At 32.2% G+C, this 25,143-nt stretch overlaps 4 protein-coding genes across 7 annotated transcripts in view; 2 read left to right on the forward strand and 2 right to left on the reverse strand.

Moving 5' to 3' along the window:
- Positions 1-901: 901 nt before the first annotated feature.
- Positions 902-7,496, forward strand: LOC105193619 (exosome complex exonuclease RRP44). Its single transcript, XM_026133140.2, has 14 exons — positions 902-1,106; positions 1,230-1,400; positions 1,509-1,666; positions 2,092-2,276; positions 2,350-2,576; positions 2,888-3,166; positions 3,239-3,523; positions 3,830-4,067; positions 4,153-4,411; positions 4,503-4,746; positions 4,968-5,188; positions 5,267-5,435; positions 5,531-5,803; positions 5,873-7,496. Exons 1-14 carry the CDS (start codon positions 1,053-1,055, stop codon positions 6,023-6,025), a joined length of 2,916 nt encoding a protein of 971 aa, XP_025988925.2. The 5' UTR covers positions 902-1,052; the 3' UTR covers positions 6,026-7,496.
- Positions 6,736-12,037, reverse strand: LOC105207878 (TAF5-like RNA polymerase II p300/CBP-associated factor-associated factor 65 kDa subunit 5L). Its single transcript, XM_011177537.3, has 10 exons — positions 11,675-12,037; positions 11,404-11,567; positions 10,191-10,530; positions 9,620-9,852; positions 9,160-9,336; positions 8,925-9,080; positions 8,454-8,601; positions 8,212-8,380; positions 7,789-7,972; positions 6,736-7,724 (listed from the first exon to the last, which is right to left on the reverse strand). Exons 1-10 carry the CDS (start codon positions 11,747-11,749, stop codon positions 7,601-7,603), a joined length of 1,770 nt encoding a protein of 589 aa, XP_011175839.1. The 5' UTR covers positions 11,750-12,037; the 3' UTR covers positions 6,736-7,600.
- Positions 12,038-13,289: 1,252 nt separating this feature from the next.
- Positions 13,290-25,143, forward strand: part of LOC105207877 (traB domain-containing protein) — a 61,368-nt gene continuing 49,514 nt past the window's right edge. The window contains exons 1-9 of one of the 2 annotated variants that reach the window (XM_039446485.1): positions 13,290-13,413; positions 13,483-13,576; positions 13,779-14,108; positions 14,517-14,710; positions 14,970-15,084; positions 15,192-15,328; positions 15,460-15,863; positions 16,348-16,501; positions 24,219-24,324. In XM_039446485.1, the coding sequence (XP_039302419.1) occupies positions 13,787-14,108; positions 14,517-14,710; positions 14,970-15,084; positions 15,192-15,328; positions 15,460-15,863; positions 16,348-16,501; positions 24,219-24,236 (1,344 nt within the window). In that variant the 5' untranslated portion in view covers positions 13,290-13,413; positions 13,483-13,576; positions 13,779-13,786 and the 3' untranslated portion in view covers positions 24,237-24,324. Of the gene's footprint in view, positions 13,414-13,482; positions 13,577-13,778; positions 14,109-14,516; positions 14,711-14,969; positions 15,085-15,191; positions 15,329-15,459; positions 15,864-16,347; positions 16,502-16,612; positions 16,879-24,218; positions 24,325-25,143 lie in introns of those variants that run through there. The other variant, XM_011177536.3, reaches the window with a different exon arrangement.
- LOC105207876 (cytochrome c-type heme lyase) lies at positions 19,872-23,419 on the reverse strand. Of its 3 annotated transcripts, none has more exons than XM_011177532.3 (4): positions 22,944-23,181; positions 22,574-22,801; positions 21,401-21,759; positions 19,872-21,022 (listed from the first exon to the last, which is right to left on the reverse strand). In XM_011177532.3, the coding sequence occupies exons 1-4, from the start codon at positions 22,998-23,000 to the stop codon at positions 20,785-20,787; spliced, it is 882 nt and encodes a 293-aa protein (XP_011175834.3). In that variant the 5' UTR covers positions 23,001-23,181; the 3' UTR covers positions 19,872-20,784. The 3 variants fall into 3 exon arrangements, with proteins under 3 accessions (XP_011175834.3, XP_011175835.2, XP_011175836.2); XM_011177533.3 differs by lacking the exon at positions 22,944-23,181 and adding an exon at positions 23,259-23,419 and having other exon boundaries at positions 20,682-21,022; XM_011177534.3 differs by lacking the exon at positions 22,944-23,181 and adding an exon at positions 23,259-23,415 and having other exon boundaries at positions 20,682-21,022; positions 22,574-22,805.

Here is a 25,143-nt window from a genome sequence, read left to right on the forward strand (position 1 = left end):
GGGCGAGACTGTGGTTCCCGTCTCGAGAGACGGCTTCATATTTTAGCGTTGCCACGAGGCGTAAATGTTTACGTTAAAGGCGACCCGCCGTCGCACAATATTGCCTTATCCTTTACGCCCGCGACGGACGCGTCCGGCGTCGCGTCGCTTGCACGCGCGCGAGAGTCCGTCGCGCTCAGCCCCGTGAGCAGTCCGCCGCTCGTAAAAATCCTCGCCTGCCTCCTCCCTCTCGACCCCTCCCACCCACGTCGTATCGAGCGATAGATTGGGCCGAACAAATAATATAAGGCTCCCTTCACGAATAAGTCAATTGGGAGAAGACCGCCGTCGGACGGGAGCACGTTCCTCGATTCGATCCGAAACGAAAGCAAAACCGATTCACGGTTGTGGATCTTGTTTCCGTGATAGATCGGCTGGTCTACTTAAAATAATGAATGAATAATGAAGTAGATCTATAATTAGAAATCCTTATCAGATTCGAATAAATATGATTCTGGACAATTGGTGACCTTTTAGAAATGCTTTTTCAAAATTAATCTTTAATTTGACTTAATTTCTTTTAATTACGTTAGTTTTTTGTTCATGTAACTTTTAACGTAAATTAATTAACTTTATAAGTTATTAACTTTAACATAATTTAATTTAAAAAATATATTAACTTACCCAACTCTAAGGGTCGATTGTGTATCATATAAGTTGAGTGAAAATGACAAAAATAAGAAAATTTTGTTAGAGTTTGACCAACAGACCTTATCATGATTATAGGGTCTCTAACTCAAAGACCATCTAGCGCCATCTGATGACATAAATTCAACAGGACGCGATATATTTCTCAATCAAGACTGGACAATTTTCATCATTGGCGTGACATCTTGCGGCCGTCATGAGAATTTGATAGTCTTTTAACACGTGCACTCTTCCTAACCTATTGTAACCACTTTGCTAATACCACTAATACAGTCAACACAGAAAAGCTAATAAACTTTAGCAACTTTATCAAAAAGGGAAATTCGCGTTGTGTTAACACAGCGTTTAAATGAACGCGTGTAAACATGTTGACAACAAAGGTCTTTTTCAGAAAAACGAAGGGAGGGAATATATTCAAGGTACGCAATGTGAATTTATAAATCTTTGTAGAAACTTTTAGAACATTAAATTAAATATATCTTAATCGTTTTATTGAAAACTTTATTGATAAAAATATTTCTTATAATTTTCACTCTTATTAGACCGTCAGAGAGCATTATCTCAGAGATGATATCCACTGTGGCTTTAAAACGTGTACAAATTGCAAAGGGAAGCCTCGGAATATGTTGGACGTAGAAGATGCTAGTGCAAAATCTTCCTTAATTACAAGTCCATATTTTCTTATACTTGACACAAATATAATTCTGGATCAAGTAAGTATTGTATTGAACGCATTGTAGTGTGTAAAGCATCTTTTTACACACATTTTTTTATAAATTTTCTTGGATTCTTTATCTAAACAGTTTGATTTCTAATTGCAGATAGACATACTAGAGGAAGATACTATCACCAACGTGATTATCTTGCAAACAGTACTGGAAGAAATTCGACACAAAAGCTCCACTGTATATAAAAAATTGAAGGAAATCATAGGAAGTGCAAAGAGACAATTTTTTATCTTTGTCAATGAACATCATCGGTATGTGCGCAACAATTATTATGAAAAGAAAAAAGATCATATATATATATATATATATATATATATATATATATATATATATATATATATATATATATATATATATATTTATTACATTTTGCCTTTATTAACATTTCATTCTTTTATGATTTGTAATGTATTAGTTCATCTTCATGTTTTTTTCTCTGTCGGTAATCTGAGTTTTTTTTAATGTTTTGAGCTTCCAAAAAAATTAGGAAAAATTCACGATTTTTTTCAAATTTCAATTTTTTATTTTTAAAACTTATTTAATAAAAATTCCTCTTTCAGAAAAATTTGAAAGTGAAATTTCTCACTTGTATCAAAAAATACCAAGATTACAGATGGATGATTATATATATTTTTTGCTTTGTTATATAATAAATATTTTACAATATTATTTCTAGGGAGACTTATATTGAGAGAGAACCAGGTGAAAAGACAAATGATCGTAATGACAGAGCGATACGAGTTGCAGTTAAATGGTATAATACTCATTTGAATGATGATAACAATATAAAGATTGTTTTGCTAACAGACGATGCGGAAAATAAAGCACGTGCGGCTGAAGAGGGAATATTTGTTTTGTCAAGTAAGACACATTTGATTTTATGCCATCAAACTATATCTTGATACAAACATATGTACAATAATCTTTTTTACAGTGGAAGATTATATTGCCTCATTGGAGAATGCGTGTTTCTTACTAGATAAATTAAGTAAACGTTCTTATGCTTCGAATATTCAAGGCCCAGAATTATTTCCCTGTCATCTAACACCCGCGGAAGTGCATGACGGCATATCATCGGGAAAACTGTTACAAGGAACATTTTTGGCATCAAGGGAAAATTTCCTCGAAGGAAATGTAAATGTTGAAGGAAGAGATAAACCTGTAAGATATTTGTTATATTTTCCAAAATAATGTTAATATTATAGATCTTATAATTATTGAATGCCTATTTTAAAAGAAATTATAAATGATTTATTTAATTTAAATGGCTCAAGATACATATCATAAACTTTTATAAATGTTTTAAATTTTAATGGATATTATATAAATGTGGAATGTGATTTAAACAATATATATATTTTTATCACAGTAAAAATTTTAAAACGTTCTCTAATTAAATTTATAATAAATTTTTTTTAACTCGACAATAATATAACAATCTTTTAGAAGTATCATTATTTCTATTGGTTTAGATATTTGTGCAAGGACGATCGCATCTTAACAGGGCAGTTGACGGTGATATAGTCGCAATTGAAATACTGCCAGACGATCAATGGTCATCACCTAGTGAAATTGTTTTGCAAGATGAAGAGGGTGCAGATGCTGATGAAGTTACGGAAGATGAGAAAGTGCTCCGTAAACAGAGTTCGTTAAAAATACAAGAAAAAATACCTACGGGCAAAATTGTCGGTATTATCAGAAGAAAATGGAGACAATATTGTGGTATATTGCAGCCGAGTGCGATTAAAGGGGTATGACATTCTAACAATTATTTTAAAAGTGCTTGTACATTTTTATAATTATAATCGTCGTTGTATGCGTAGAATGTGAGGCATCTGTTTGTTCCGGCCGAGAGGAAAATTCCGAAAATAAGGATTGAAACTAGACAAGCTGAGATACTGAGTAAGCAAAGAATTATCGTCGCGTTGGATTCATGGCCGCGAAACTCGAAATACCCGCTCGGTCACTTTGTACGAGCACTTGGTAATATAGGAGACAAAGAGACGGAGAATGAGGTGTTGCTTTTAGAACACGATGTTCCGCACAGCCGTTTCTCTGATGCTGTTCTTAGCTTTCTTCCAAAGCTACCGTGGATCATTACGGAACTAGTATGTATATATATTTACTTTAAAATTTATTAGCTAATTATCTCGAAATATTAATTGCATAAAAAATTATTTAATATAAGATTATAAATTACTATAATTACACTACAATTTATTATACGATTATAAACGATTTTTACTAGATGTGTGTATAGTAAATTACAGTAATGATAATAATTTATAATCTTATATTAAATCATAATATTCGTGTACATATATATATATATATATATATATATATATATATATATATATATATATATATATGTATGTATGTATGTATGTGTGTGTGTGTGTATAATTGTGTAGGATGTTGCACAAAGAGAAGATCTTCGACATTTGGATATTTGTTCTGTGGATCCGCCAGGCTGTACCGATATTGACGATGCATTACATTGTAGAAATTTACCAAACGGTAATTTCGAAGTCGGTGTGCATATCGCGGATGTATCCCATTTTATAAGACCTGGAACCGCCTTGGATAAAGAAGCAGCGTTACGCGCTACCACTGTGTATCTTGTCGATAAACGAATCGATATGGTTCCAGGTAAGATAAAATCATTTTATTTTAAGTGACATTATCAATCACAATTGCAACATAAATCATACAACATAATGTTTCTTTATTTCAGAATTGCTTAGCTCAAATCTTTGTTCATTGCGAGGCAAAGAAGAACGATTTGCATTTTCCTGCATATGGGAAATTAATCCTAACGCAAATATAATCAGTACGAGATTCTGCAAATCTATAATTTGCTCGCGTCAAGCAATGACGTATGAAGAAGCTCAATTGAAAATTGACGATGCCACTCAGCAAGATGCTCTCGCGGTATCATTGAGAGGATTAAATCAATTAGCAAAGAAGTTAAAAAAGAAACGTCTAGAGAATGGGTATGATATAATACTTGTATTGAATTTTAAATTATTCCAAATTATTTTTCACAACAAATTGAATTTTTAACTTCAAATAAATTATTTGCAGTGCTTTAACTTTAGCATCACCAGAGATACGTTTCCAAGTTGATAGTGAAACACACGATCCTATTGATGTGGAAGCAAAGAAGATGAGAGAGACTAATTCTATGGTGGAGGAATTTATGTTACTTGCAAACATTAGCGTTGCTGAAAAAATACTGGCAGAATTTCCAGAATGCGCCTTGTTAAGAAGACATCCTGAGCCACCGCAAAATAATTTTGAACCATTGATTAAAGCTGCCAAAAATCAGGTATTGCTTTACTTAATTTAGAATTTTATATAATTTAAAGTGAATTTGAAGTGTTGTGTAATTCTTAGTTAAAGATATTTAAGATTTAAGATAAAAAATTGCGAAAAGTAATGATTTCTTTCGATTTCTGTTTTGAAGGAGGAATCAGTATTATCACAACTACTTTATGTATTTATTAGAATAAAAGTTACAATATTATATTTAAAAAATTAATTTTATAGGGCTTCACTATTAATACAAATAGTGGCAAGGAATTAGCTCTATCACTGGAAGAAACTCATAAAGAATCGAATCCTTATTTCAACACAATGTTGAAAATATTAGCTACACGATGTATGTTGCAAGCGGTGTATTTTATCAGTGGAATGCATCAGCCAGAAGAATTTAATCACTACGGATTGGCGTGCCCAATTTATACGCATTTCACATCTCCTATTCGAAGGTAAGCAATTTGAAAACCATTAAGGAACACATGCTTGTTAAATTAATTCGAATTCATAGTTTTTTAAATATCTTACAGATATGCGGATATAATTGTACACCGACTGTTAGCTGTGTGTATAGGTGCTGATGCGACTTATCCAGAGCTATTAGATAAGAAGAAAAATCATTTATTATGCCAAAATCTGAATTATCGGAATCGAATGGCGCAATATGCCGGCCGAGCATCAGTCGCACTTCACACACATGTTAGTTTGATTTTAGTATAAAAACACTAATAATCTTTTTATACTTCAACATGAAATATTATCTGTAATTTTTAAAATTGTTTTATGTGTTTCAGATATTTTTCCGCAATAAGGTACAGGATGAGGAAGGATACATTCTTTTTGTACGTAAAAATGCTTTACAAGTTCTCATACCGAAATATGGTTTGGAAGGCATTTTGTATCTAAATAATTCGTCGTCCGTCACGTTCACGTACAATTCAGAGGATCAATCTCAAATTTGTGGGGATATTGTATTTCGAGCGTTTGATCCTATTGTTGTACAAATGAGTCTGGACAGATCCAATGTCCAACATGAAAAATTATTCTTTAAACTCGTCAAACCAGAGGTAAAAAAAAGAACCATACGAAGACAAACCAACACTCATACATTTTTAATATTTTTAATTTGGTTATAGATTCCAGATTTCAGCGTTCCTCCATTAAATACAATTATTAACGCCACTTCTGAAGTAAATGAAACGTTGAAACGGAAGTCAGAAATTCAGCAGGAGTCAACTAACATTCCTGACAAGAAAACCGGAAAGAAAAAGAAGAAAAAGAAGAATTAAAGTTCTTTAAAGTTTTTTTCAATCCCCCACATTTATCAGTAGTTTGTCACATACGACTCTATTTTTCTTGAAGTATTAAAAAAAATTTGAACAAAATTGATAAAACATTTATCATTGCTATTAACTTACAATAACGTTGTTTATTGAATATTATAATTTTTAACTTTGAAGCGAATTACGAATTTCGTTTTCAGTTTTTTTTTTTTTTTTTTTTTGTAATAACTAAATGCAAAAACGACGATTTGTTAAAATCTTTTACGGAAATGTTACTTTGATCGAAACCATTTTTTATATAATTATCAAAATTGTTATTTAGAGAAAAAAAATTATACTTGGATCTGACTCATCCATGTGAGCCGACATGCTCGATATTCAGTGATATATAAGAAATGATTAGAAAGATTTTCCAAAGACTCGATTAACACAATGTTGTTTTCAAGTCGTTAAACAATTAAAACCATGATTTGACTTTTTTAATGGCTAGTGGACTATAAGGTAGAAGATGGAAAAACGATATATTAATCGTTAATATATTGGTATGGTTTTAAGTCCTCAAATTCCTTTTATCACCCCTTTTCTTTTTTTCTAAGAGGACAGCTGGATAAATAAATTTGTTTTGTAGTTACGATGTTATTTTGATATGGACTCTCCGACACTTGTGTACAGGAAGGATTAAGTGTAATGCAAATTATATAATAACAATGTGCGCATTGGTTCTTATAAAAATTGTATTCTCTCGCTACTTTTTAACATTATTCACAACTTATAAAGTCTTTATAACAAGACAGAAATCACTGAATTGTCTTTAGACAATATTCCCATAGGAAACTTACATGCACAGTTACACAGACATAAATGTCTGATAATTTCTCTTACTGAATTCTCTCATTGAAAATTTATTATTAAATACTTGAAATTTTTCATGTTAGATTGAATTTATGAAAAATTTGATAACAAAAAAAGATCTCGTGAAATAAAAGTAACAGTTAAATATTAAAACAAAACATGAATGATAAAAATAAAAAAGGAAAAATACTTATACTGGTCATACACTGGTTCAATATAAAAAAATTTTTGAAAAGAATATTAGCATAAAAACATTAAAACAAATAAAAATATAATTAAAGTATAATCAATGAGAGTATGGTAATATAGATTCAGTTGTATGTAATATATTGAAATGGTATGATGCATTTCTTATAAATACTGTAAAAACTTATAAATGATAGAGCCAAGGATCTATCTTGTAACTCTAAACGACTTCATTATATTGTCGTTGTAGAGATATTTTATACTATTAAAAGTTTTGCAATGACAATGTAACAATGTTATCGTTAAGAGTTACAATTATAAACCCTTAATTCTTAATTAAATATAATGTATAAAATTAACTTTTTACAACGCGAAGGCAGTCTCAAGTTTGCTGAAAAATTGTCAGTATACAGCATCAGATTAAAAAAAAAAAAAAAAACTGATTTAGAAGTATGTACATTATAATCGATCAGCATAATAGTACTAGTCGATTATAACGTACTTCAGTTAAAATCAGTTTTTTTAATTATTATAAATAAAATATTATTTAGTACCGATGCAAATTAACGAATTATTTTTCTTGTAATAGTTCAATGAGAGAATGCTTGAGCAATATGTCTGGTAAATTTGTGGCGCCTCTGATTGAGACATTACACTTGACGATCCTCTGAAACGGATAGACAGTACATAATACAAATTTTTTAATAAAATAAAAGAATTTAAATGCATACCCATTCAACGTTTTGATGAAATCTTGAGTAGGCCACAATCGTACGATTCCGTCTAGGCTTGCACTGGCAATGTATTGCCCATCTAAACTCCAATCTACATTCATGACTGTATCTTTATGACCTTTCAGTTCAGTCAATATATTATTGGATGCCAAATCCCATATAGATATAGACTTATCATCACCTGAATTACGTAAATTCCGTTAAGAAATAATTTATTAGATATAATTTTATAATTACGTCTTAGTGCCTCTTTCACCAATCTTGGTTAAATTAACCAACAGATTAGTTCATTAAAATTGACCAATCGCATTGCCTGTTATGAAATGAAAAATGCAATGGATCAACTCCAATGGACTAACCGGTTGGTTAGCTTAACGAAGATTAGTGAAAGAGGCTCTTATATCTCTTTCATATAATTACCTGCAGCAGCTAGATATTTGCCGTCTGGACTGAAAGCTAAAGTGTAAATGGTTGATTGCGCTCCAACATATACTCGCAGTAGATTCCCATCGTCTTTCGACCATAATCTTATCGTTTTGTCAGCAGAACCAGTTGCTAAGTATCTCGCATTTGGATGAAATTTTATGCACTGAAATAAAAAATTTGTAAATCCAATCATATCACTATACTAAAATACAAGTAATAATTATTAAAATGCATACATTAACATCTAAAAAATGACCAGCGAATATTCTTAAGGGAAATGTCCTATCCAATGACCATAATTTTGCTGTTCTGTCATGTGAGCCTGTGCCGATATATAAATTGAACACACTAGTATCCATGCACCATATAGGATAGTTATGACCACTGTAACGAGACGAAATACTTAAAAACTACTTATATCTCATTATATAACATTTATTAAGTACATTATTTTGTATAATTTATTATTTTTTTACTTAATCCTATTTTAAGAAAAATTATATACATAACTTTTATTATTATACATACAATTTCTTGTTTGATAATATATATAGCACATTTGGCGCATTAAATGCAAAAATTTGATACGAGCTCCAATAGATGGTGTTGATTTAGTGCAAAACGCACTGAATACACCTCAGTGCCAATAAAAAACAATAATTTGCATACAAAAAATCATTGAAACTATCAGAGATTTTGGGACTTACCTATATATTGCTGTACACGAATAATTATTGAGTCTCCACGCTCTCATATCCTTATCGCTTGAGACAGAAAGAAGAATGTTTACCTCTGGAATAAATCTTAAATCGTGTACCACATCCGTATGTCCTCTTAATATTATTGCCCCTGCTTCGCTCCTTCTATTAGCATAAAATTATGTAATTACTTCATGAAACATTACACTCAAATAAGAGAATTATATATACAACTAAAACTTACACTGTGCTTTCTTGCTCATTACAAAATGGTGATATATCACAGGCAGACGGAATATACGTTTGCTTATCTTTCGTCTTGATCAAGACCGTTTCTCCTATACCCCACAAACGTATTTCGGCTGTACTAAAACCTACAGCTAATTTATCCATTTTAGGAGCAATAAGACCACAACTTGCACTGTAATATACGAAAAAATACGAGTAAATATAGAATATTTGTAAAATCTATTAATCCTTGTATTTCAAAAATTTTTCAAAATTATAAAAAACCATGAAATATGAGTTCGATCATTTCAAACTACTCTTTTAAGACAATTTGGAGAAGGATAGAATAACTTCTGAAAATAATTGAAAATGTATTTCACGGTTTTTCATAATTTTGAATCTTTTCTGAACAGACTATAGAAATCCTGTACAAATAATAGTAAGAATTGTAGAATAGTTTATGATCTGTTACTTGCTTTTCGATAGCATTTTTCACAGTAAATAATCTTAATGGTTGATGAGCATTGTTCTGTATCAATCGTATAGCTTCCTGCAATTCTCGCATTTCGCGATCTACACCAGTGCCAGATGGCTGTTCCACATGACCATTAATACTTGCTTCATATCTTTGATTTTTTTCTTCAGGTACTTCTCCATCAATTTGGGGACTATCTTCCTTTCTGATTATTGTGATGTGTGTATTTATAATCTACACAGAATTATAAGAAATTAAAATTGATTACCAAAGACATTTTATTATAAGCAAAATTGTTCTTTAACATAAATTATTCTTTTACAATATAAATAATATCCTATGACCAGGAAATGTATCAACACATTTAAATAATGAGAAAGGCTATTGGTCGAAAGCAGATCTTTGTGCTCAATAATTTTCTAGGTAAATTTACAGTTTGTAAATTATAAACATTTATAACTTTTCTTATTAAATATGTTATTATCTTTTAATTTAATATATAAGATTGATAAAAGTAAAAGAATTTGCAGAATTTAGATTAATAGAAAAAGATGTATTTAATTATACATTACCTGCATTAATATTATATGTCCATACTTTGTTAGATATTGTCTCAGGCAAACATGAGCTGACTCGGATAAATCTACTTTATACTTTCTAGATCTGAACACCTTTACATAAGTTTTCATATCAATGTCTTGTATAGTATCCACATCACCTAATTCTTCTAAGAAGTCTCGCTCAGTGTCACTAATAAACTCATCCTGATGTGACTTTAGAAACTGAGCTGCAGCCTGTCGATTACCGGTATGTATCATCTCTAAATAAAGATGACAAAATATTGGGTATAAAAGTCCCTGCAATTCCACCCTTATCTTTTCGTTGAGTATGTTGCTCATCCATTTCCTCAATCTAAAAGGATGATTGAAACTTTAGCACTTAGCTTGAATACTATAATTATCCTTAGAATCAAATTATCATATTTGCAAAATATGACATTCATACATTAATGTCAACTTTTCAACAGAAATCTTAATCTAAAATTGAAATTTTACTTTAAAATGTTAATCAATTTATGTTTCTATGAAAGATGACAATGATAACTTTATTAATTCTTATTCTAATATTAATTTTTAAAGTGTTTATTCAAAGTATGTTCCACTAAATTTATTCAAATATTTATCACTCATATTTTTTACTTATTTAAATAAGTTACACAAATTACTGAAAAGAAAGGCTCAATGAAACATTCCATCAATTTTTTAAATTTGACAAATACATTTATATGGGGGCTTCTCTATTTGTCCTTATTACCTACTGTTATTAACTTGTAAGATGATTCACATAAGATAAGACTAGAGTCTACACGTAAGAAAGTTTAAATAGTAAGACACATAAGCAATAAAAAAATTATGTTTGATATTTTCTATTGCTCATCTCACTGCTTAGGTTTTTGACAGTAATTGATTTGCTCACTGACTGCTCATAATTTTTTATGTGCCACTAGCACAAGAAAACAAAACATAGAAGCAGAAGACTGCACTTCTCATACCCTGGAGAAGGCAGACATGATGCATCAAATCTTTGGTTATTTCCAGAAAATTTAAAGCCGTTATAACGATCATAATATTGAGATTCAGTAAAACAGTTGTAGCATAAAATATTAGGAGCTAGAATTAATAGACAATACATTGTGTAATCAGATAATAAAATGCTGCCTTTGTTCTGTTAGGTCGGACAATTTAATTAAGTTACGTGATTCAAGAAAAAGCACAAATCTCGTACCGCTGATAAGCCTGATCTGCGGCGATGGTATCAATGGTGATGGCACTGAAAACGATTGAATTCTCTTGTGAGGTACCGCACTCCGCGGTCGTGTTCAACGTCGTCTGATCGCTGTTCTGACAGAATAACGTCGTCTGATCGCTCCTGCGGTATACGTCGTTGGCCTGGAAAAACAGCAACAGCGGTGAAGGAGGTTATGGCACACCACGCTCGTTTATGGCGAACCACGCGCGGCGTGAAACTCCCAACGGGAGTATCTGCGACACAGCACCTGATAGTGACGCCGTTTCAAATAAGACTCGATCGTTGCACTGATTACTTCGCTTTTCATCCGTTTCATCTTCATCGAGGCCCGGCGGCGACGATGAATCTCGCGAACGGTGCCGCCCGAATTGCCCGAAATTCGCAAACGGAGATGCGTGACAGGACAGTACGGATTACGGAACACGAACTACCCCGCCTGTGAGTGGGAAAAGGAAGAAAAAAGAAAGATGTAAGAGAGAGAGAGAGAGAAAGAGAGAAGGAGAGAGAAAGAATTGACCAATCACATTTAAACAATTTGACGAACTGATTAATGCGATTGGTCAATACTCTCTCTGTCCAAGATCTCGGAAAACGATTTCTAGCATTGTAGAAAGCTGTAGGCTGCGTTCCAAAATTCATTGCCAGTACTAAAAATCTATAGTTTATGTAATGAAAATTTTCTTGACTCCCGACGGGGAGCCCCAGGGGCCAGGCGGTAATTGAAGAGCGATGACGTTATCGACTATACAAAAAATTTATGATTCTCGTCGCACTACCGATGATAAGTTATGTGAACGCAATGGGAACGAGGCGCGAATAACGAATTGTAGGGGCAAATACAAGTACAAATTGACTCACCGTTCGCTGCTGGTCGCTTCGTCCAGCCCTAACCAGCTCCGTCTCGGTCGCAGCTCTCGAACGTTCGAGATCCAAAAGATCCTCTTTACGACGATCCTCTTTTTGATTCACACTTGGCACGAATGTGCGACACTTTGCTTTCGACAGTCCCGGTACTCACGCCCATCGAAACATCGAGATATGGGATACGGGATACGGGGCAACAGAAAAAAACGCGATTAAACGTGCGACGTAACCAAACGCAACTGACTTCGCATCATGTATCGTATCCGACACGAAGGATGTTGGCACGAACGCCCGACATTTCACTTCACTTTCGACACTCTCGAAACACTCACTCGCGTCAAAAACTTGTACGGGACGACGAGGATGCGAGTTAAAACGCCGCGACCTTCCGCCGTTCTGCTTAACCGACCGACCGCTGCCATTGCGTAGCAGCGTGACTGGCGCGTGGCTGCGCCTGCGCACCGCTGCGCCCCTACCACTGCCGCTACGCAGTAGCAGCAGTCGGTCGGTTAGGCAGGACGGCGGAAGGTTGCGGCGCGTCGCAGCGCATTTCAGCTCGCATCCTCGTCGTCCTGTACGAGTTTTTAAATCGAGTGAGTGTTTCGAGAGTGTCGAAAGTGAAGTGAAATGTCGGGCGTTCGTGCCAATATTCGTCGTGTCGATACGATTCATGATGCAAAGTCTGTTTAGTCGTGTTGCGTACATACAATTCGCATCTTCTCTGTTGTTTATTATCCCGAGTTCCAGACGCGTGTGAGTACCAGGAGTGTTTCGAGAATGCCGAATAAACGAAGGATCGCGCGTTCGTGTGAATCAAGACGAATTGTCGTAAGGAGGATCTCAGATCTCGAATGTTCGAGAGCTGCAAAAATATTATTGATACATCATAAAATATTATTAATACATCATTTGAATTCAAAATTTCAATTTTTATCATTGATCAGTTATTATCTCTGCCGATAACTCTAGTGGAACCAAGATCAAACTACCATCTATCGTTTCGTGTTTCAACTAACAGTTTGATCACAGCTTTTCATTTATCTCGATATCCTTCAATATCCTCGATGTTCATTATTTCATATTCATACATTATACTTTGCTCCGAGAATTTCCATTCGTCACGTAAGTTTCGTATGAATTAATGATGACTGACTTAATCGAAGATAAATTATGTATATTAATTTGTTATAGCGACGCGAGAATCTATTTCTATAGACGTGTCACTTCTTCACGAGGTTAGAAGCATGCGACAACTCACATCTGCTATCTAAGAAAACTTATAACGGTAATAGGATTTAGCTCTTAAGAGAACTAGAGAATGTCCTTTATTTTAAAAGTATAGAATTACATTTGATTAGCATCTTTTTTTTATCTTATTTGAACGTGAAAGTTTATTCTAATAATCTATTAGCATGTCATAACAGATATTTTAGAAATATTTGTTGAAAACAGGCACGAATACGTTATAAAGGTATATGAATTTTCAGGAGAAGAAATGGCATCCATTTCCAATGAGGCTGATCATGTCGGTGGCGATCAACGTAGGAGCAATCTGTTATCGTCTACAAAAAACAAACACTATGATTTAATTGACGAAAGAGGCGATCATGGCAGATCGAATAAATTGAATACACAAGACATAACAAAAGAACTGATTGCCAAAGAGTCTGGGCGCAGTATAGCACAAGCAGATTCTCAATCAGTGGCACAGTCTTCAAGCACATTATCATCAATAAGCACTGAGGATAATCCTAATGATGACAACAAGATGAAGAGCACCGAATCTTCTGATAACGAAATAATTCTTGTTGATGAAGGTAACAGTTATGCTATAGCTCAAATCTTTGTCACAAACACATACGAAAGAAACTGAGATTTTTGCAAGCATTTTTGTCATATCAGTATCTCTAGCTGTTGTTAGAAGCCTACTCAACAAGCTCTCTTCAGCTGTGAGTGACGCTTCCAAGTAGCTAATACTGTAAGGCTTCATACATATACAAAGTCTTTTTAATCTAATAATGAAATCAGCCATTGCTGTTATTATAACACAAGTCATTGTCTCAGAGCAGTGCTTTAAAAAAATGCCAGTACAGAAACAATATAGAAATAAAAGGAAAGTTGTAAGGTTTCGAGGTATCATTATTGCTCTTTACACTGATTTAACCCATTTTTAGGTATATATTTATCATGTACTTTTAATACAGAAATTATTGGATTTAATATAGATTCCAATATCCAAAACAAGGGATATAGCACTGGTGATTCAGTAAGTGACCTACCAAGAATAAGAGAGTATGATCCTACCATAGACGAAAGGTTGCCTGAAACTGTGACATTATTGACAGCGCCGGAAGGAGGAAAGTTATATCTAGTAGGAACAGCGCATTTTAGTATTGAAAGTCAAAATGATGTGTCAAAGGTATATACATATTTTTTTTTAGGCGCGATCAATTTAACGCTACAAATGCTTCAAAGCATTTGATTGACTAATTAGAACAGAATTTTACTAATTGACAATCAAAGGATGCTTCAAAGCATTTGTAACATTAATTTGATCACATTGTTTGTTCTTTTAAAATAAATTCTTGTTTTTTTAATTTTAAGTATGAATTTAGTGTAAAGATTTAACATAATATGCTGCTACAATGACAATAACATTCTTTTCTATTTTCTTGAAGATCATACAGGCTGTACAGCCTCACATAGTTGCAGTTGAATTATGCAGAGCCCGAGTTGGTATATTGCAGCTTGATGAGAAAGTTATGTTTAGTTATGCTAAAAATATTGATTATAGTGAGTTTCTATATTATATTTCTACTAATTTCTACATTAATTTTACAACTACTGTAGTGGCTGTAATATTGTACTCTAACTATTGTATTGTACTCCTTAATTTGTAGAAACCATTATGGATACCATAAAGAGGGAAGGACTATATAATGGTTTATTACATATTTTATTACTAAGAATGGCAGCACATGTCGCCAAGCAACTTGGTATGCCACCCGGCGGGGAATTTCGAAGGGCATTCGAGGAGGTCAGTACATACATAATAGAAATAGCACATTATCTAAGCTGTAATTTTTGTGCATTTTTTTGTACTCAGCAAATACAGAGTACTGTTCGTAATTTTTATGTATCTTTATTGTATTATTATATAACTTTCAGGCAAAAAATGTGCCAAATTGTATTGTTCATCTGGCGGATCGACCAATTAACATAACGATGCAACGTGCGATACGATTGTTATCCTGGTGGCAGACTATAAAACTAGGATGGCATTTGGCAGTAATGAAGGACCCCATTACCCAAGAGGATGTTGAACTCTGTAAACAACGATCTATGCTGGATGAAATGATTGCCAGCATGAAGGAGCAATTCCCAGTGTTGGGAGAAGTGTTCGTGAAGGAGAGAGATATTTTCTTGACGAATTCTCTACAGATGGCTTGTAATCATGTCACTTATTCTTTCGAACCAGTGCGGGTTGTAGGAATTGTCGGTTTAGGACATACACCCGGAATTATCGAAAATTGGGGTAAAGTTAATCCCACTGATATACCACCTATGATGAGGTAAATGTGAAAAATATTACATAATGCAGTTTTATTTATTATGTTTTTAAAATGAAAACGCAGAACAATATTTTTTAACACTTAATATTTTGTATATTTTTTGCAATAAAACCTTCAAGATAAATCTTTTGCAATGAATATAATTAAGTAGTGCAGCGGAAAAATCATTGCAAATGGAAAAACTTTGATAAAAGTGTTTTACCTTGATCTTTGACTTCTTTACTACTGATTTGATTTATATTTTACCTTGGTAATACTAAGGTTTTTAGGTATTTAATAACAAAAACAAAATTTGTAAAAGTTAAGTCGTTTCTGAAAAATTTTGCAGACAGACGGATGAAGAAACAAACGACCAATACTGTAAAATTACAATGCTGCACTATTTAATAAACTTTAGAAATCTTATATATACATATATATATAAAATATCAGACCTCTTGTTACATTCGAATTCACTATTAAATGTACTGTTAAATTATTACAGAGTACCACCACCATCGTTGTCGGGTAAAATCTTAAAATTTACCATTAAGGCATCTATACTTGGTGCTGTGATTTACGTAGGCTACAAAATTGTGGCGGTACCCGCTGCTATCACGTTCCAATCTCTTAAGTCATCGGTCCAGGGACTTCTACAGGTTGGTGCCGCATGATAGGGTTACTTAGGTTTTATTGATTTTGAAAGAAAAAAAGTCCCTTTCTTAATAAACGATTTTTCCCCTTTATCTCGTGCTGCCTTCGTCCAAAAGAGTCTTTTCGACTTTTGGACTTTTGGATATTTTTAGTAACATATAATTACGGTAAGCATGGAAGCGGCTTCTGCCGATGAGTACGAACATACTGTAGCGGATGTTATGTATGTAGTACACAATATACCAGGGCCTGGGGTAGATGTAGCGGACTTTGAAGCGGAATACGCCGTAGGCTGTTCGTGTACGACTGAGTGTTATAATTGCTCATGTACACGCGGGTCTGCTAATTATTCTAATGCTCGAATTGTCGATGAGAAATTAATTGGTCCTGTATTTGAATGTCATGCTCGTTGTAAGTGTAAGCCAAATTGCGGAAATCGATTAGTACAGAATGGTCCATTAAGTTGCTTAATTGTTAGAGATGTCACTGACAAAGGTCTCGGTCTTTTCACGAATAAGTTAATAAAAAAGGGTCAATTTATTTGCGAATATGCTGGTGAAGTGATAGGTCTACAAGAAGCGCGACATAGAATCGAAGCTAACAAGCAATGTAATGCGATGAATTACGTCCTTGTGGTATCGGAACACGCTGGTGATCGCATTACTGTGACTTGTATAGATCCGAAATATTTCGGTAATATTGGACGCTATGCTAATCATAGCTGCGACCCGAACTCTATCCTTATTCCGGTCAGGGTAGAGGGAATCGTTCCTAGACTATGCTTGTTTGCATCTAGAGATATAGAGAACGGAGAGGAAGTGACTTTTGACTATGGTGGTGCGATGGCTAATTCCGTCCATTGTCTCAGTGATACTCCCTGTCATTGTGGTTCTAACAATTGTTATCATTATTTACCGCATAATCCGATTTAATAGTATAATATATTCTTGTGTAATATATTGTAAGAACAACAAAAAAATTGGAGGTTACAGATTTGAAATTAATATCACAAAGATTTGATGTAATGCAAATTAATTATAAGTCAGAAATGAATTGTATAGATAAAAAAAAAATAAAACTATGTGTCTTGAAATTATCATAAGAATCAAAGAAAATGTCAAATGAAAATCATTATACCATCAACAATATATTATCAATATTAAAATAAATTATTATAATTTCTATAATCAATTTAGCTCGTTTTAGCCTTTGATTATTTATTGTATTGAGAATACGAGCGAGAAACTTTCGTTATTACATTATACTTTTATTATAGTTTTACGATAATGTAGATGTGACAAATATCAAATTTAACTTCCAAACATCACACTAGTACAATTTTGAGTTTTTTATAATATATAGGTTAATAATTTTAAGAAAATAAAGATAATTTTTACTTGTAAGTAGAATTTTTGCAGGAAATTTTCTCACAAATTTTTGAGAAAATGGATATATTCTTAAAATGATAAAACAATTTGTTAACATTATAAATTAGTTATTAAGAAATGTCTATATTTTTTCAAAATGAACTTTTTCTTTAAAAAATTGCCATTTTCTCTATTTTACTAAATGTATCAAACAAATATGGAAATTAAAAATAAAATGTTATATCTTAAAAGAAAATAGTCTTTAAAGGCTGTGTAAAAAAAATTTTTAAGAATTCACACTTGTGTGATATTTGAGGATTAAATTTTTAAACAAATATATGTCACATATATTTAATAAATAAATAAATAAATAAATAAATAAATAAATATATATATACATACATAAATTATGGGAATATATATATTAAATTGTAGGAATATATACACATTTATATATATTATAAATATATATAAACAAATATATATATTCTCACAATTTAATTGCTATCTGTATATCTCATTCGCTTCCTTTGCATATTAATCAATGCTTCTTAATAATGAATTTGTTTTTATTCAGTATAGACGAGAATATCCAGATAGAAACAAGATACATTTAACATTATATTTGTTTATATGGTTTAATAGATATTTAATATTTGGATACTCTTGTTTATTTAATACATTATAAACAAAACGTTTTATTATTTTTGCTTTTATTACTATTGTTTATTAAAAAAAAATATGTATATATCATATAGTGTCTGTGTGTGTGTGTTAAAACTAAAAAGGACAATGCGATAATGTTTGTTTCTTCATTGTTATAATTAATACTATGATTAATTTCTCTGCAAATTATTTAATGTGCCAACAGTATATATGATTTCTGTTTACATTAGAACTTTGTTAAAATTTTATTTAAACAATAAAATTTAGTATAATATGACTTATCTAATATTAGACATTGTTACATTTAACAAAATTTAAATAAGTGTTAATAAGATACAGTGTTCAAAAAAGTAAATGTTACCAAAATTGCGAATTAGTACATTTTATAACAGCTGCCTTTTGTTAAAATATTAAAATAATAAGATTTGAATGCTTTATTAGTTATAGAATTATATTTAATGTTAAAAATTGTTATGGCAAATATGTCTGGATTATGAAATATCGCATGTCGTTACAAAATTTTAAAATATAAAATCAATAAAAGAAAAAAGACAAAACAGCAATTTTAATTTATGGATAATCTGTTGACTTGTAAATTTTTATAAGTATATAAAAAGTATATTTTTCTTTTTAACTATTGAATATTTTACTAGAAAAGATTAATATTTATCAATTTACACACATCATGTTAGTGAAGGATATAGCTCTTAAATGCCTTTAATATATATGAATAACAATATACAAAGACAGAATTATTTATAATAATCAAACAACAATTAATGGTACATATATTCTTAAACTCAGAAAATAAAGTGCAATTTTTTGATATAGCACTAATGCATAATTTAATACATAATCATATATTCTAAATTATATTTAAGGAATAATTTGTAATATTTGAGTATTAGACATATGCTTGCATGAAAGTGTAAATAAGTAAGGAATTTATAGAATAATATAGAAGGAATTTATGATAATTTTAATAAGTTTTGCATATGAACTTTGTCGATATGAATGATTTAAATTATTTATGTTTTAAGAAAGTGAAGAAATTATTCTACAAATTAGCATTAGAATAAAAATATAAACTTTAAATATAAGAATAACATATGATAATATATTACAATAACATATCACATTTTTAAATTTAAAGTTTATATTTTTATTCTAATACTAACTCGTAATATTCATTCAGCTTCAATAATATCTGAACTTTTACGATATAATTATTAATTTTTTATAATTATGCGGCCCTTAATTCATTGACGAATTATGTAAATTTTAGCCTATAAGATGTAGAAAATTTAAATATTCTGCTGATAGGTATAAATATTGCAAAAGGTATAAATGGAGCTATATATTGACAATAAAATAATGTACAATGTACAACTATGAATATTTGTCAATTTATTTCCTAATTTAAAATGTGTAATTTGTAGAGCGAAGAGTTTAATATTTTCTGACTGATTTATTCTAACATTTTTTTAAACGAATCACTTTTTTAAGTCCTTTCATAAGCGCAATTCTCTCATAATATATTCTCTGTTTTGTACAATGGAAAAGGTAATTATTAACTTTAAATAAATAATGTAGTCAATATGCAATGAATATAAAATTAAAGATATGCACTCATGAAAGATTAACATCATAATCTACATAATAAATATATATACAATTCTTTTATCTAATCTTAGAATATTTAGCAGTTAAGACTTAAATAGAAATTACTCGATGTTAATATTGGCAGTAAATTCCTGATATTAACAAAGTAATTTATATAATCACAAAGTTCAGTATGTGGAAGTGTTTATGCGATCCTCATCAAATTGATTTATAAATTGATTTATAGTACATGATGCAATTCTGTGATTCGGAACAAATTGGTAATTGAATTATTTTTACACTTATAAAATCTGTTTTAGTGATTACTCGACATTGCAGAGAAATTTTATATTTATGTAAAATGGACAAAACAGGTATGTGTACACACGTGTATTAGTAAAATATATATAAAATTTATTTATTATGAATACTTTTTAATTCGCTTCAATATTTAATGATATTTTTCGAACTAAATATCATAAAATTGTATTTATGATACTTTTGTAACTTATATGTACATAAATTATAAGAATAACACGATCGTTTTCTCACCATATAATAAGCGTTATGTTGCATCGTCATTAAGGCATTAATTATGAATTCAGTAAAAGTTCTTTGGGCTAACATGTTATTGGCACTAATTTCAATGCAGACTAATGCACTGTGGCAGTAGACACTGGTTTATCATTGGATTGATATTTCCAACGCCACCATGCCACTTTCATTCGATCCCAGATATTCTCCCACGAATCCATTGCAGGTCTCACATCGAGTAATGCAAACGTGTACTTCTCATCGACTTTTCCACCGTCATAGTAATCAATGATATATTTTACATCTTTACCGCAGCGATCTATAATCCAGTCGTGTCGATCGAATGGCAGTTCGTATCTGAAAACATGATATATCTTCTATAGCACTAAAAATTATGTAGCGAGTTTATAGAATCTTGTTTATAATATATATTATAAGAAAGCAACGGGATGTCATGTTGCTTTCTAAGTGATAAATTGTTCAAATCTATACATCCCATAAATATAGATTTTTTATTTGTAATCTAGTGGAAATCATAGAGGAACTCTTTAAGGATGCGGTCAAAGTACTGTTATAAATGCTTCAAAATTTTTAATTGATTAATTCTTTATACTAATTGGTAAATTAAATGCTTCGAAGTATTTATGACATTTTGACTGCATCCTAGATATAAGTGATGTATAGGAACTGATAGTCCCCACTCCTATTACTATTACTGTCTTATAAGTAACGCACCCCATCCAATAGCGAATACGCGCGCGTGGAGAGTACTTGGACGCTTTGCCACCAAAGCTGCGTAACTTAGGATTGCCACATTCTCGTGCGTGAAGGGCTTCCCATTTAAGAACTTCTTGCCACGCCTGCTCGTTATTGGCATTGTGAATCTTTATTATATCATCCATATCTTTTGGAGAGATATCTTCGTTTTTCCATCGCCATCCCTTTCTTAACATAGCATTCCAGAACATTTGTTGAGATGGATACACCCAAAATTCTCCCTCTTGTCCGGTTGCTTTAGGTATCGTCGAAACCTGTCTGTTGGTGGGCAAGGGAAATGGTTGGTCTGGAGCAGGTTGTTGATTTGCTGGTGGCATCTATAATTATATCCATTCATATAGTTATGAAACTAATTATCCAGATACAGAATGTTGTGAGTTATGCTACAAATTTATCAAATATTATAATTTTTTAGGAAAAATTTAATTGGAAGTGAAAACCCTTATCACTTTGAAAAAAAAAAAATTGTTAACTTGACTAAATTTTTCAACTTGAAATTTTGTCAACTCAAGTATTTATGTATTTAATTTCAGTTGGAGCATTTATATATTTAACTTGAATTGAAAAAATTTAATCAAATTGAAAAATTTAGCCAAGTTAACAATTTGTTCAATGCAATGATACATTTCCATCAAAAGCAAAAAAATCTGATCAAAAGATATTTAAATAAAATTGCAACAAAACGCCGATTCTTTATCTTTACTTGAGTATGAAAATGTATGTAAAAGATGATAAAAATTACAATGAAATATTAATAAAATAATCTTGTATACAGTCACAAGATCAATTTTCTAGACGCACAAGATATTGGAAATTTATTTTATGCTACAAATTAAAAACATACTTTTAATGGAAATATATCCCTAGCAAGGGTTTTTCAGAGTTATAAAAATCATGTTTTAAACAAATAATATTATACATTTAAAACATGTTTAAAACATGATTTTAAAACATATTGTGTGTTTAAAACATGATTTTTATCAATTCTGGTTTTCATTTCCAATTAAGTTTTCTCTAAAAAAAATATAATAATAAATTTAGAGCACATAACTGTGTATCAATAGAGGAGATTGAATGTGATTAGTCAACATATATGTTTATTGACTGATAAAAGAAATGTATCATACATACCATATTTAATGGATTTATCTCGCTTTCATTCATTTTGTCTATCGGACATTCGCTGGTGTAGTTTATAGTGTTAAATTGACCAGACTTGTGCATGGGACATTCTGCTGGCGGTTCAATCTGTTTTCCCTTTATCCCATGAGACTCTGGCTTCGTAATTTGTTGAGACAACGGTGCTATGACGTCGGCCGCTGATACAGTCGCTGTGGTAAGAGCATTGCCCATGGCTATCTTTCTTGCAATGAAAAAAAGAAAGACGATACAGGTTTTTGTAAAGATATTTAAAGAAAACAGTTATAAAATATGGCATGATGAGCAATGACATAGGGGGTAAATTGATGAAGACAAAATATTTCAGTTTCTGAGAAATAACCTTAAAATCGGGGAGGGTTATGCAACGTCCTAAATTCTTTGCTATCAAACGAAACATCGAGGTATTTGTGCAGAGAAAATGATTTATAGAATGTGGCGAATGTGTCTTTTGGGATTTCCGTCAAAATTAGTAAAAGTTTTCAGTGATCTTTCCCTCTTACAAGCTTGCTTATTACAACATAGATACAATATAGCTCCTAACGTTTTGACCCCCCTCACACTGTCTCGCCACGCGCGATACTATTATTATGTAACTCATAGTAGGAACGAAATGAAAATATGCACACGAGAAATACAAGTTTAGAAACTAAAATACCTGAATTTTCGGATTCTTCTACTGAAGATAAACGAACGAGCAATTTAAAGTACGTAATTGACGCTTAGATAAGAAGATCACGGGCAGTAGGTAATTGATGCGGCACATGCGGCATGCACATGCGTCTTGAGTCGTGACGTCACACTTTCGATACCTCGAGAGTCGCGAGATCAATTCGACTTCGAGAATCGCAAGCAACATTGTACGTTGAAGGATCCGATCCGGCATCGGAATCGCGGGACGTGTCGCGACGCGCGTTCGAATTGTTTTGTGATCTTTCATTATATTCCAAAGGATCTCGCGTCGAAGTATCTCTGGCTATCTCCTAGGACGTTTGACGTTGGTCACAGGGCGTTAGATCTAACGCCGAATGAAGAGCAGTGGCTCCCGTGACTCCGACTTTGTCAAAATCGCGCCCGGGTGAGTCTTTGGTTATAGGTGGCTCGGACTTCCGTGCTCGGGGAAGGAGTGGATTGGCACAATTCTCGTCCTCCACGTGTCTTCAATTACTTCTTTCGACTGTTTTTCGTGATATTCGGAAAACAAAATCCGCCACTACTTGTTGACGTACTTTGCGTATGATCGGCGCCGCGAGGGGACTAGAGAACTGTGTAGCAAATTTGTTTTTCGCAGCCGCATTTCTTGTACTTTAAATCCTTCCTCGTTTTATCTCCGACCTTTAATCGCATGCCAGGGTCATTTTGAGCATAGAAAATGTAACGTTCGCGGTTACAAAGAATGGATTTTTTGTCATTTCCAATTGCATCTCGTATGTCGCGTCGCGTGTTGCGACCTGAAGTTGTCTCCGTCGAGGCGACTTGTACCAAATTTCGCACCATATATTGGCAGTTTCGACGTGACGCGATGGAGGCTCGTCGGACGCTTTTAGCCGCGCGGTTTTCCGTTTATTTTTCGTCCACAGTAGTGCGTAGTCTAACTCGAAATTTGTTGAATTCGCAGAGAAGCTATCGTGGATGACGGATCTGCAGGTGAATCAACGCAGATGACGAGTCTATCGGTTAGTGATGACTGACTTGCCAGGAACGCCTGTTTGCTGCGTAATAAGGTATGTACGCAATATTAATTAACTTTGGAATGACAAAATTATAATCGCCTTTCACGTAAAGAATATCGATAGCGAATTCTAATAGCAGTATATCGTATCATTGATATATTACGCGTAGATGATATTAGTCATATTCAGTCTACAGTGCGACAATTTTGTCAAATAAATTCCGTGCGATCGTAGCGTCGCGCATTCCACATATATCATGCGCAGATAACTGTATATTACAGTCGGTAATACGAACGAGTGATAGTTTTCTCAAGTGAACTGCGTGCAATCGTAGTACACTCGCACGATTTTTAAACCGGATTTTATCGTGATTGATCGGGCAAACAAATTAATTAGATATGCGAAAAGGTATGTTACAGATTTAGCGTTGAGTAAAAACGAAAAATAACAGTGATTAATATGGTAATTATAAAAATCTCTTGTCTGATCATATTGAAATTGTGATTTTTAATACCGTGTAATGATAAAATAAGCTTTTAGTAGAGATATAAAAATAAAAAAAAATATTGTGATTATTAGCCGTAAATATAGCCTATGCATTAATATATTTTGGTCTTTTTGGCACTTCAAGATTTTATATACGTATGCTCACACGTACATTTATTTTTATGCAGAGTAAGTATATAAAATATCAAAATTTTGTAAAAATACTACAGACACGGTATTGCTGAAAACTATGCTAATAAATAATTTCTCTTTCTCGACGTCTAATCATTTTATATTTTATATTTTACAAATAAAGTCGGTTTTAACATTAATTTTAAAACAACGATTGTACATTTTAAATAAATAATTTATATTTATAACTTT

Source organism: Solenopsis invicta, chromosome 3 (genome assembly GCF_016802725.1).
Source record: "Solenopsis invicta isolate M01_SB chromosome 3, UNIL_Sinv_3.0, whole genome shotgun sequence".
Classification (NCBI taxonomy): domain Eukaryota; kingdom Metazoa; phylum Arthropoda; class Insecta; order Hymenoptera; family Formicidae; genus Solenopsis; species Solenopsis invicta.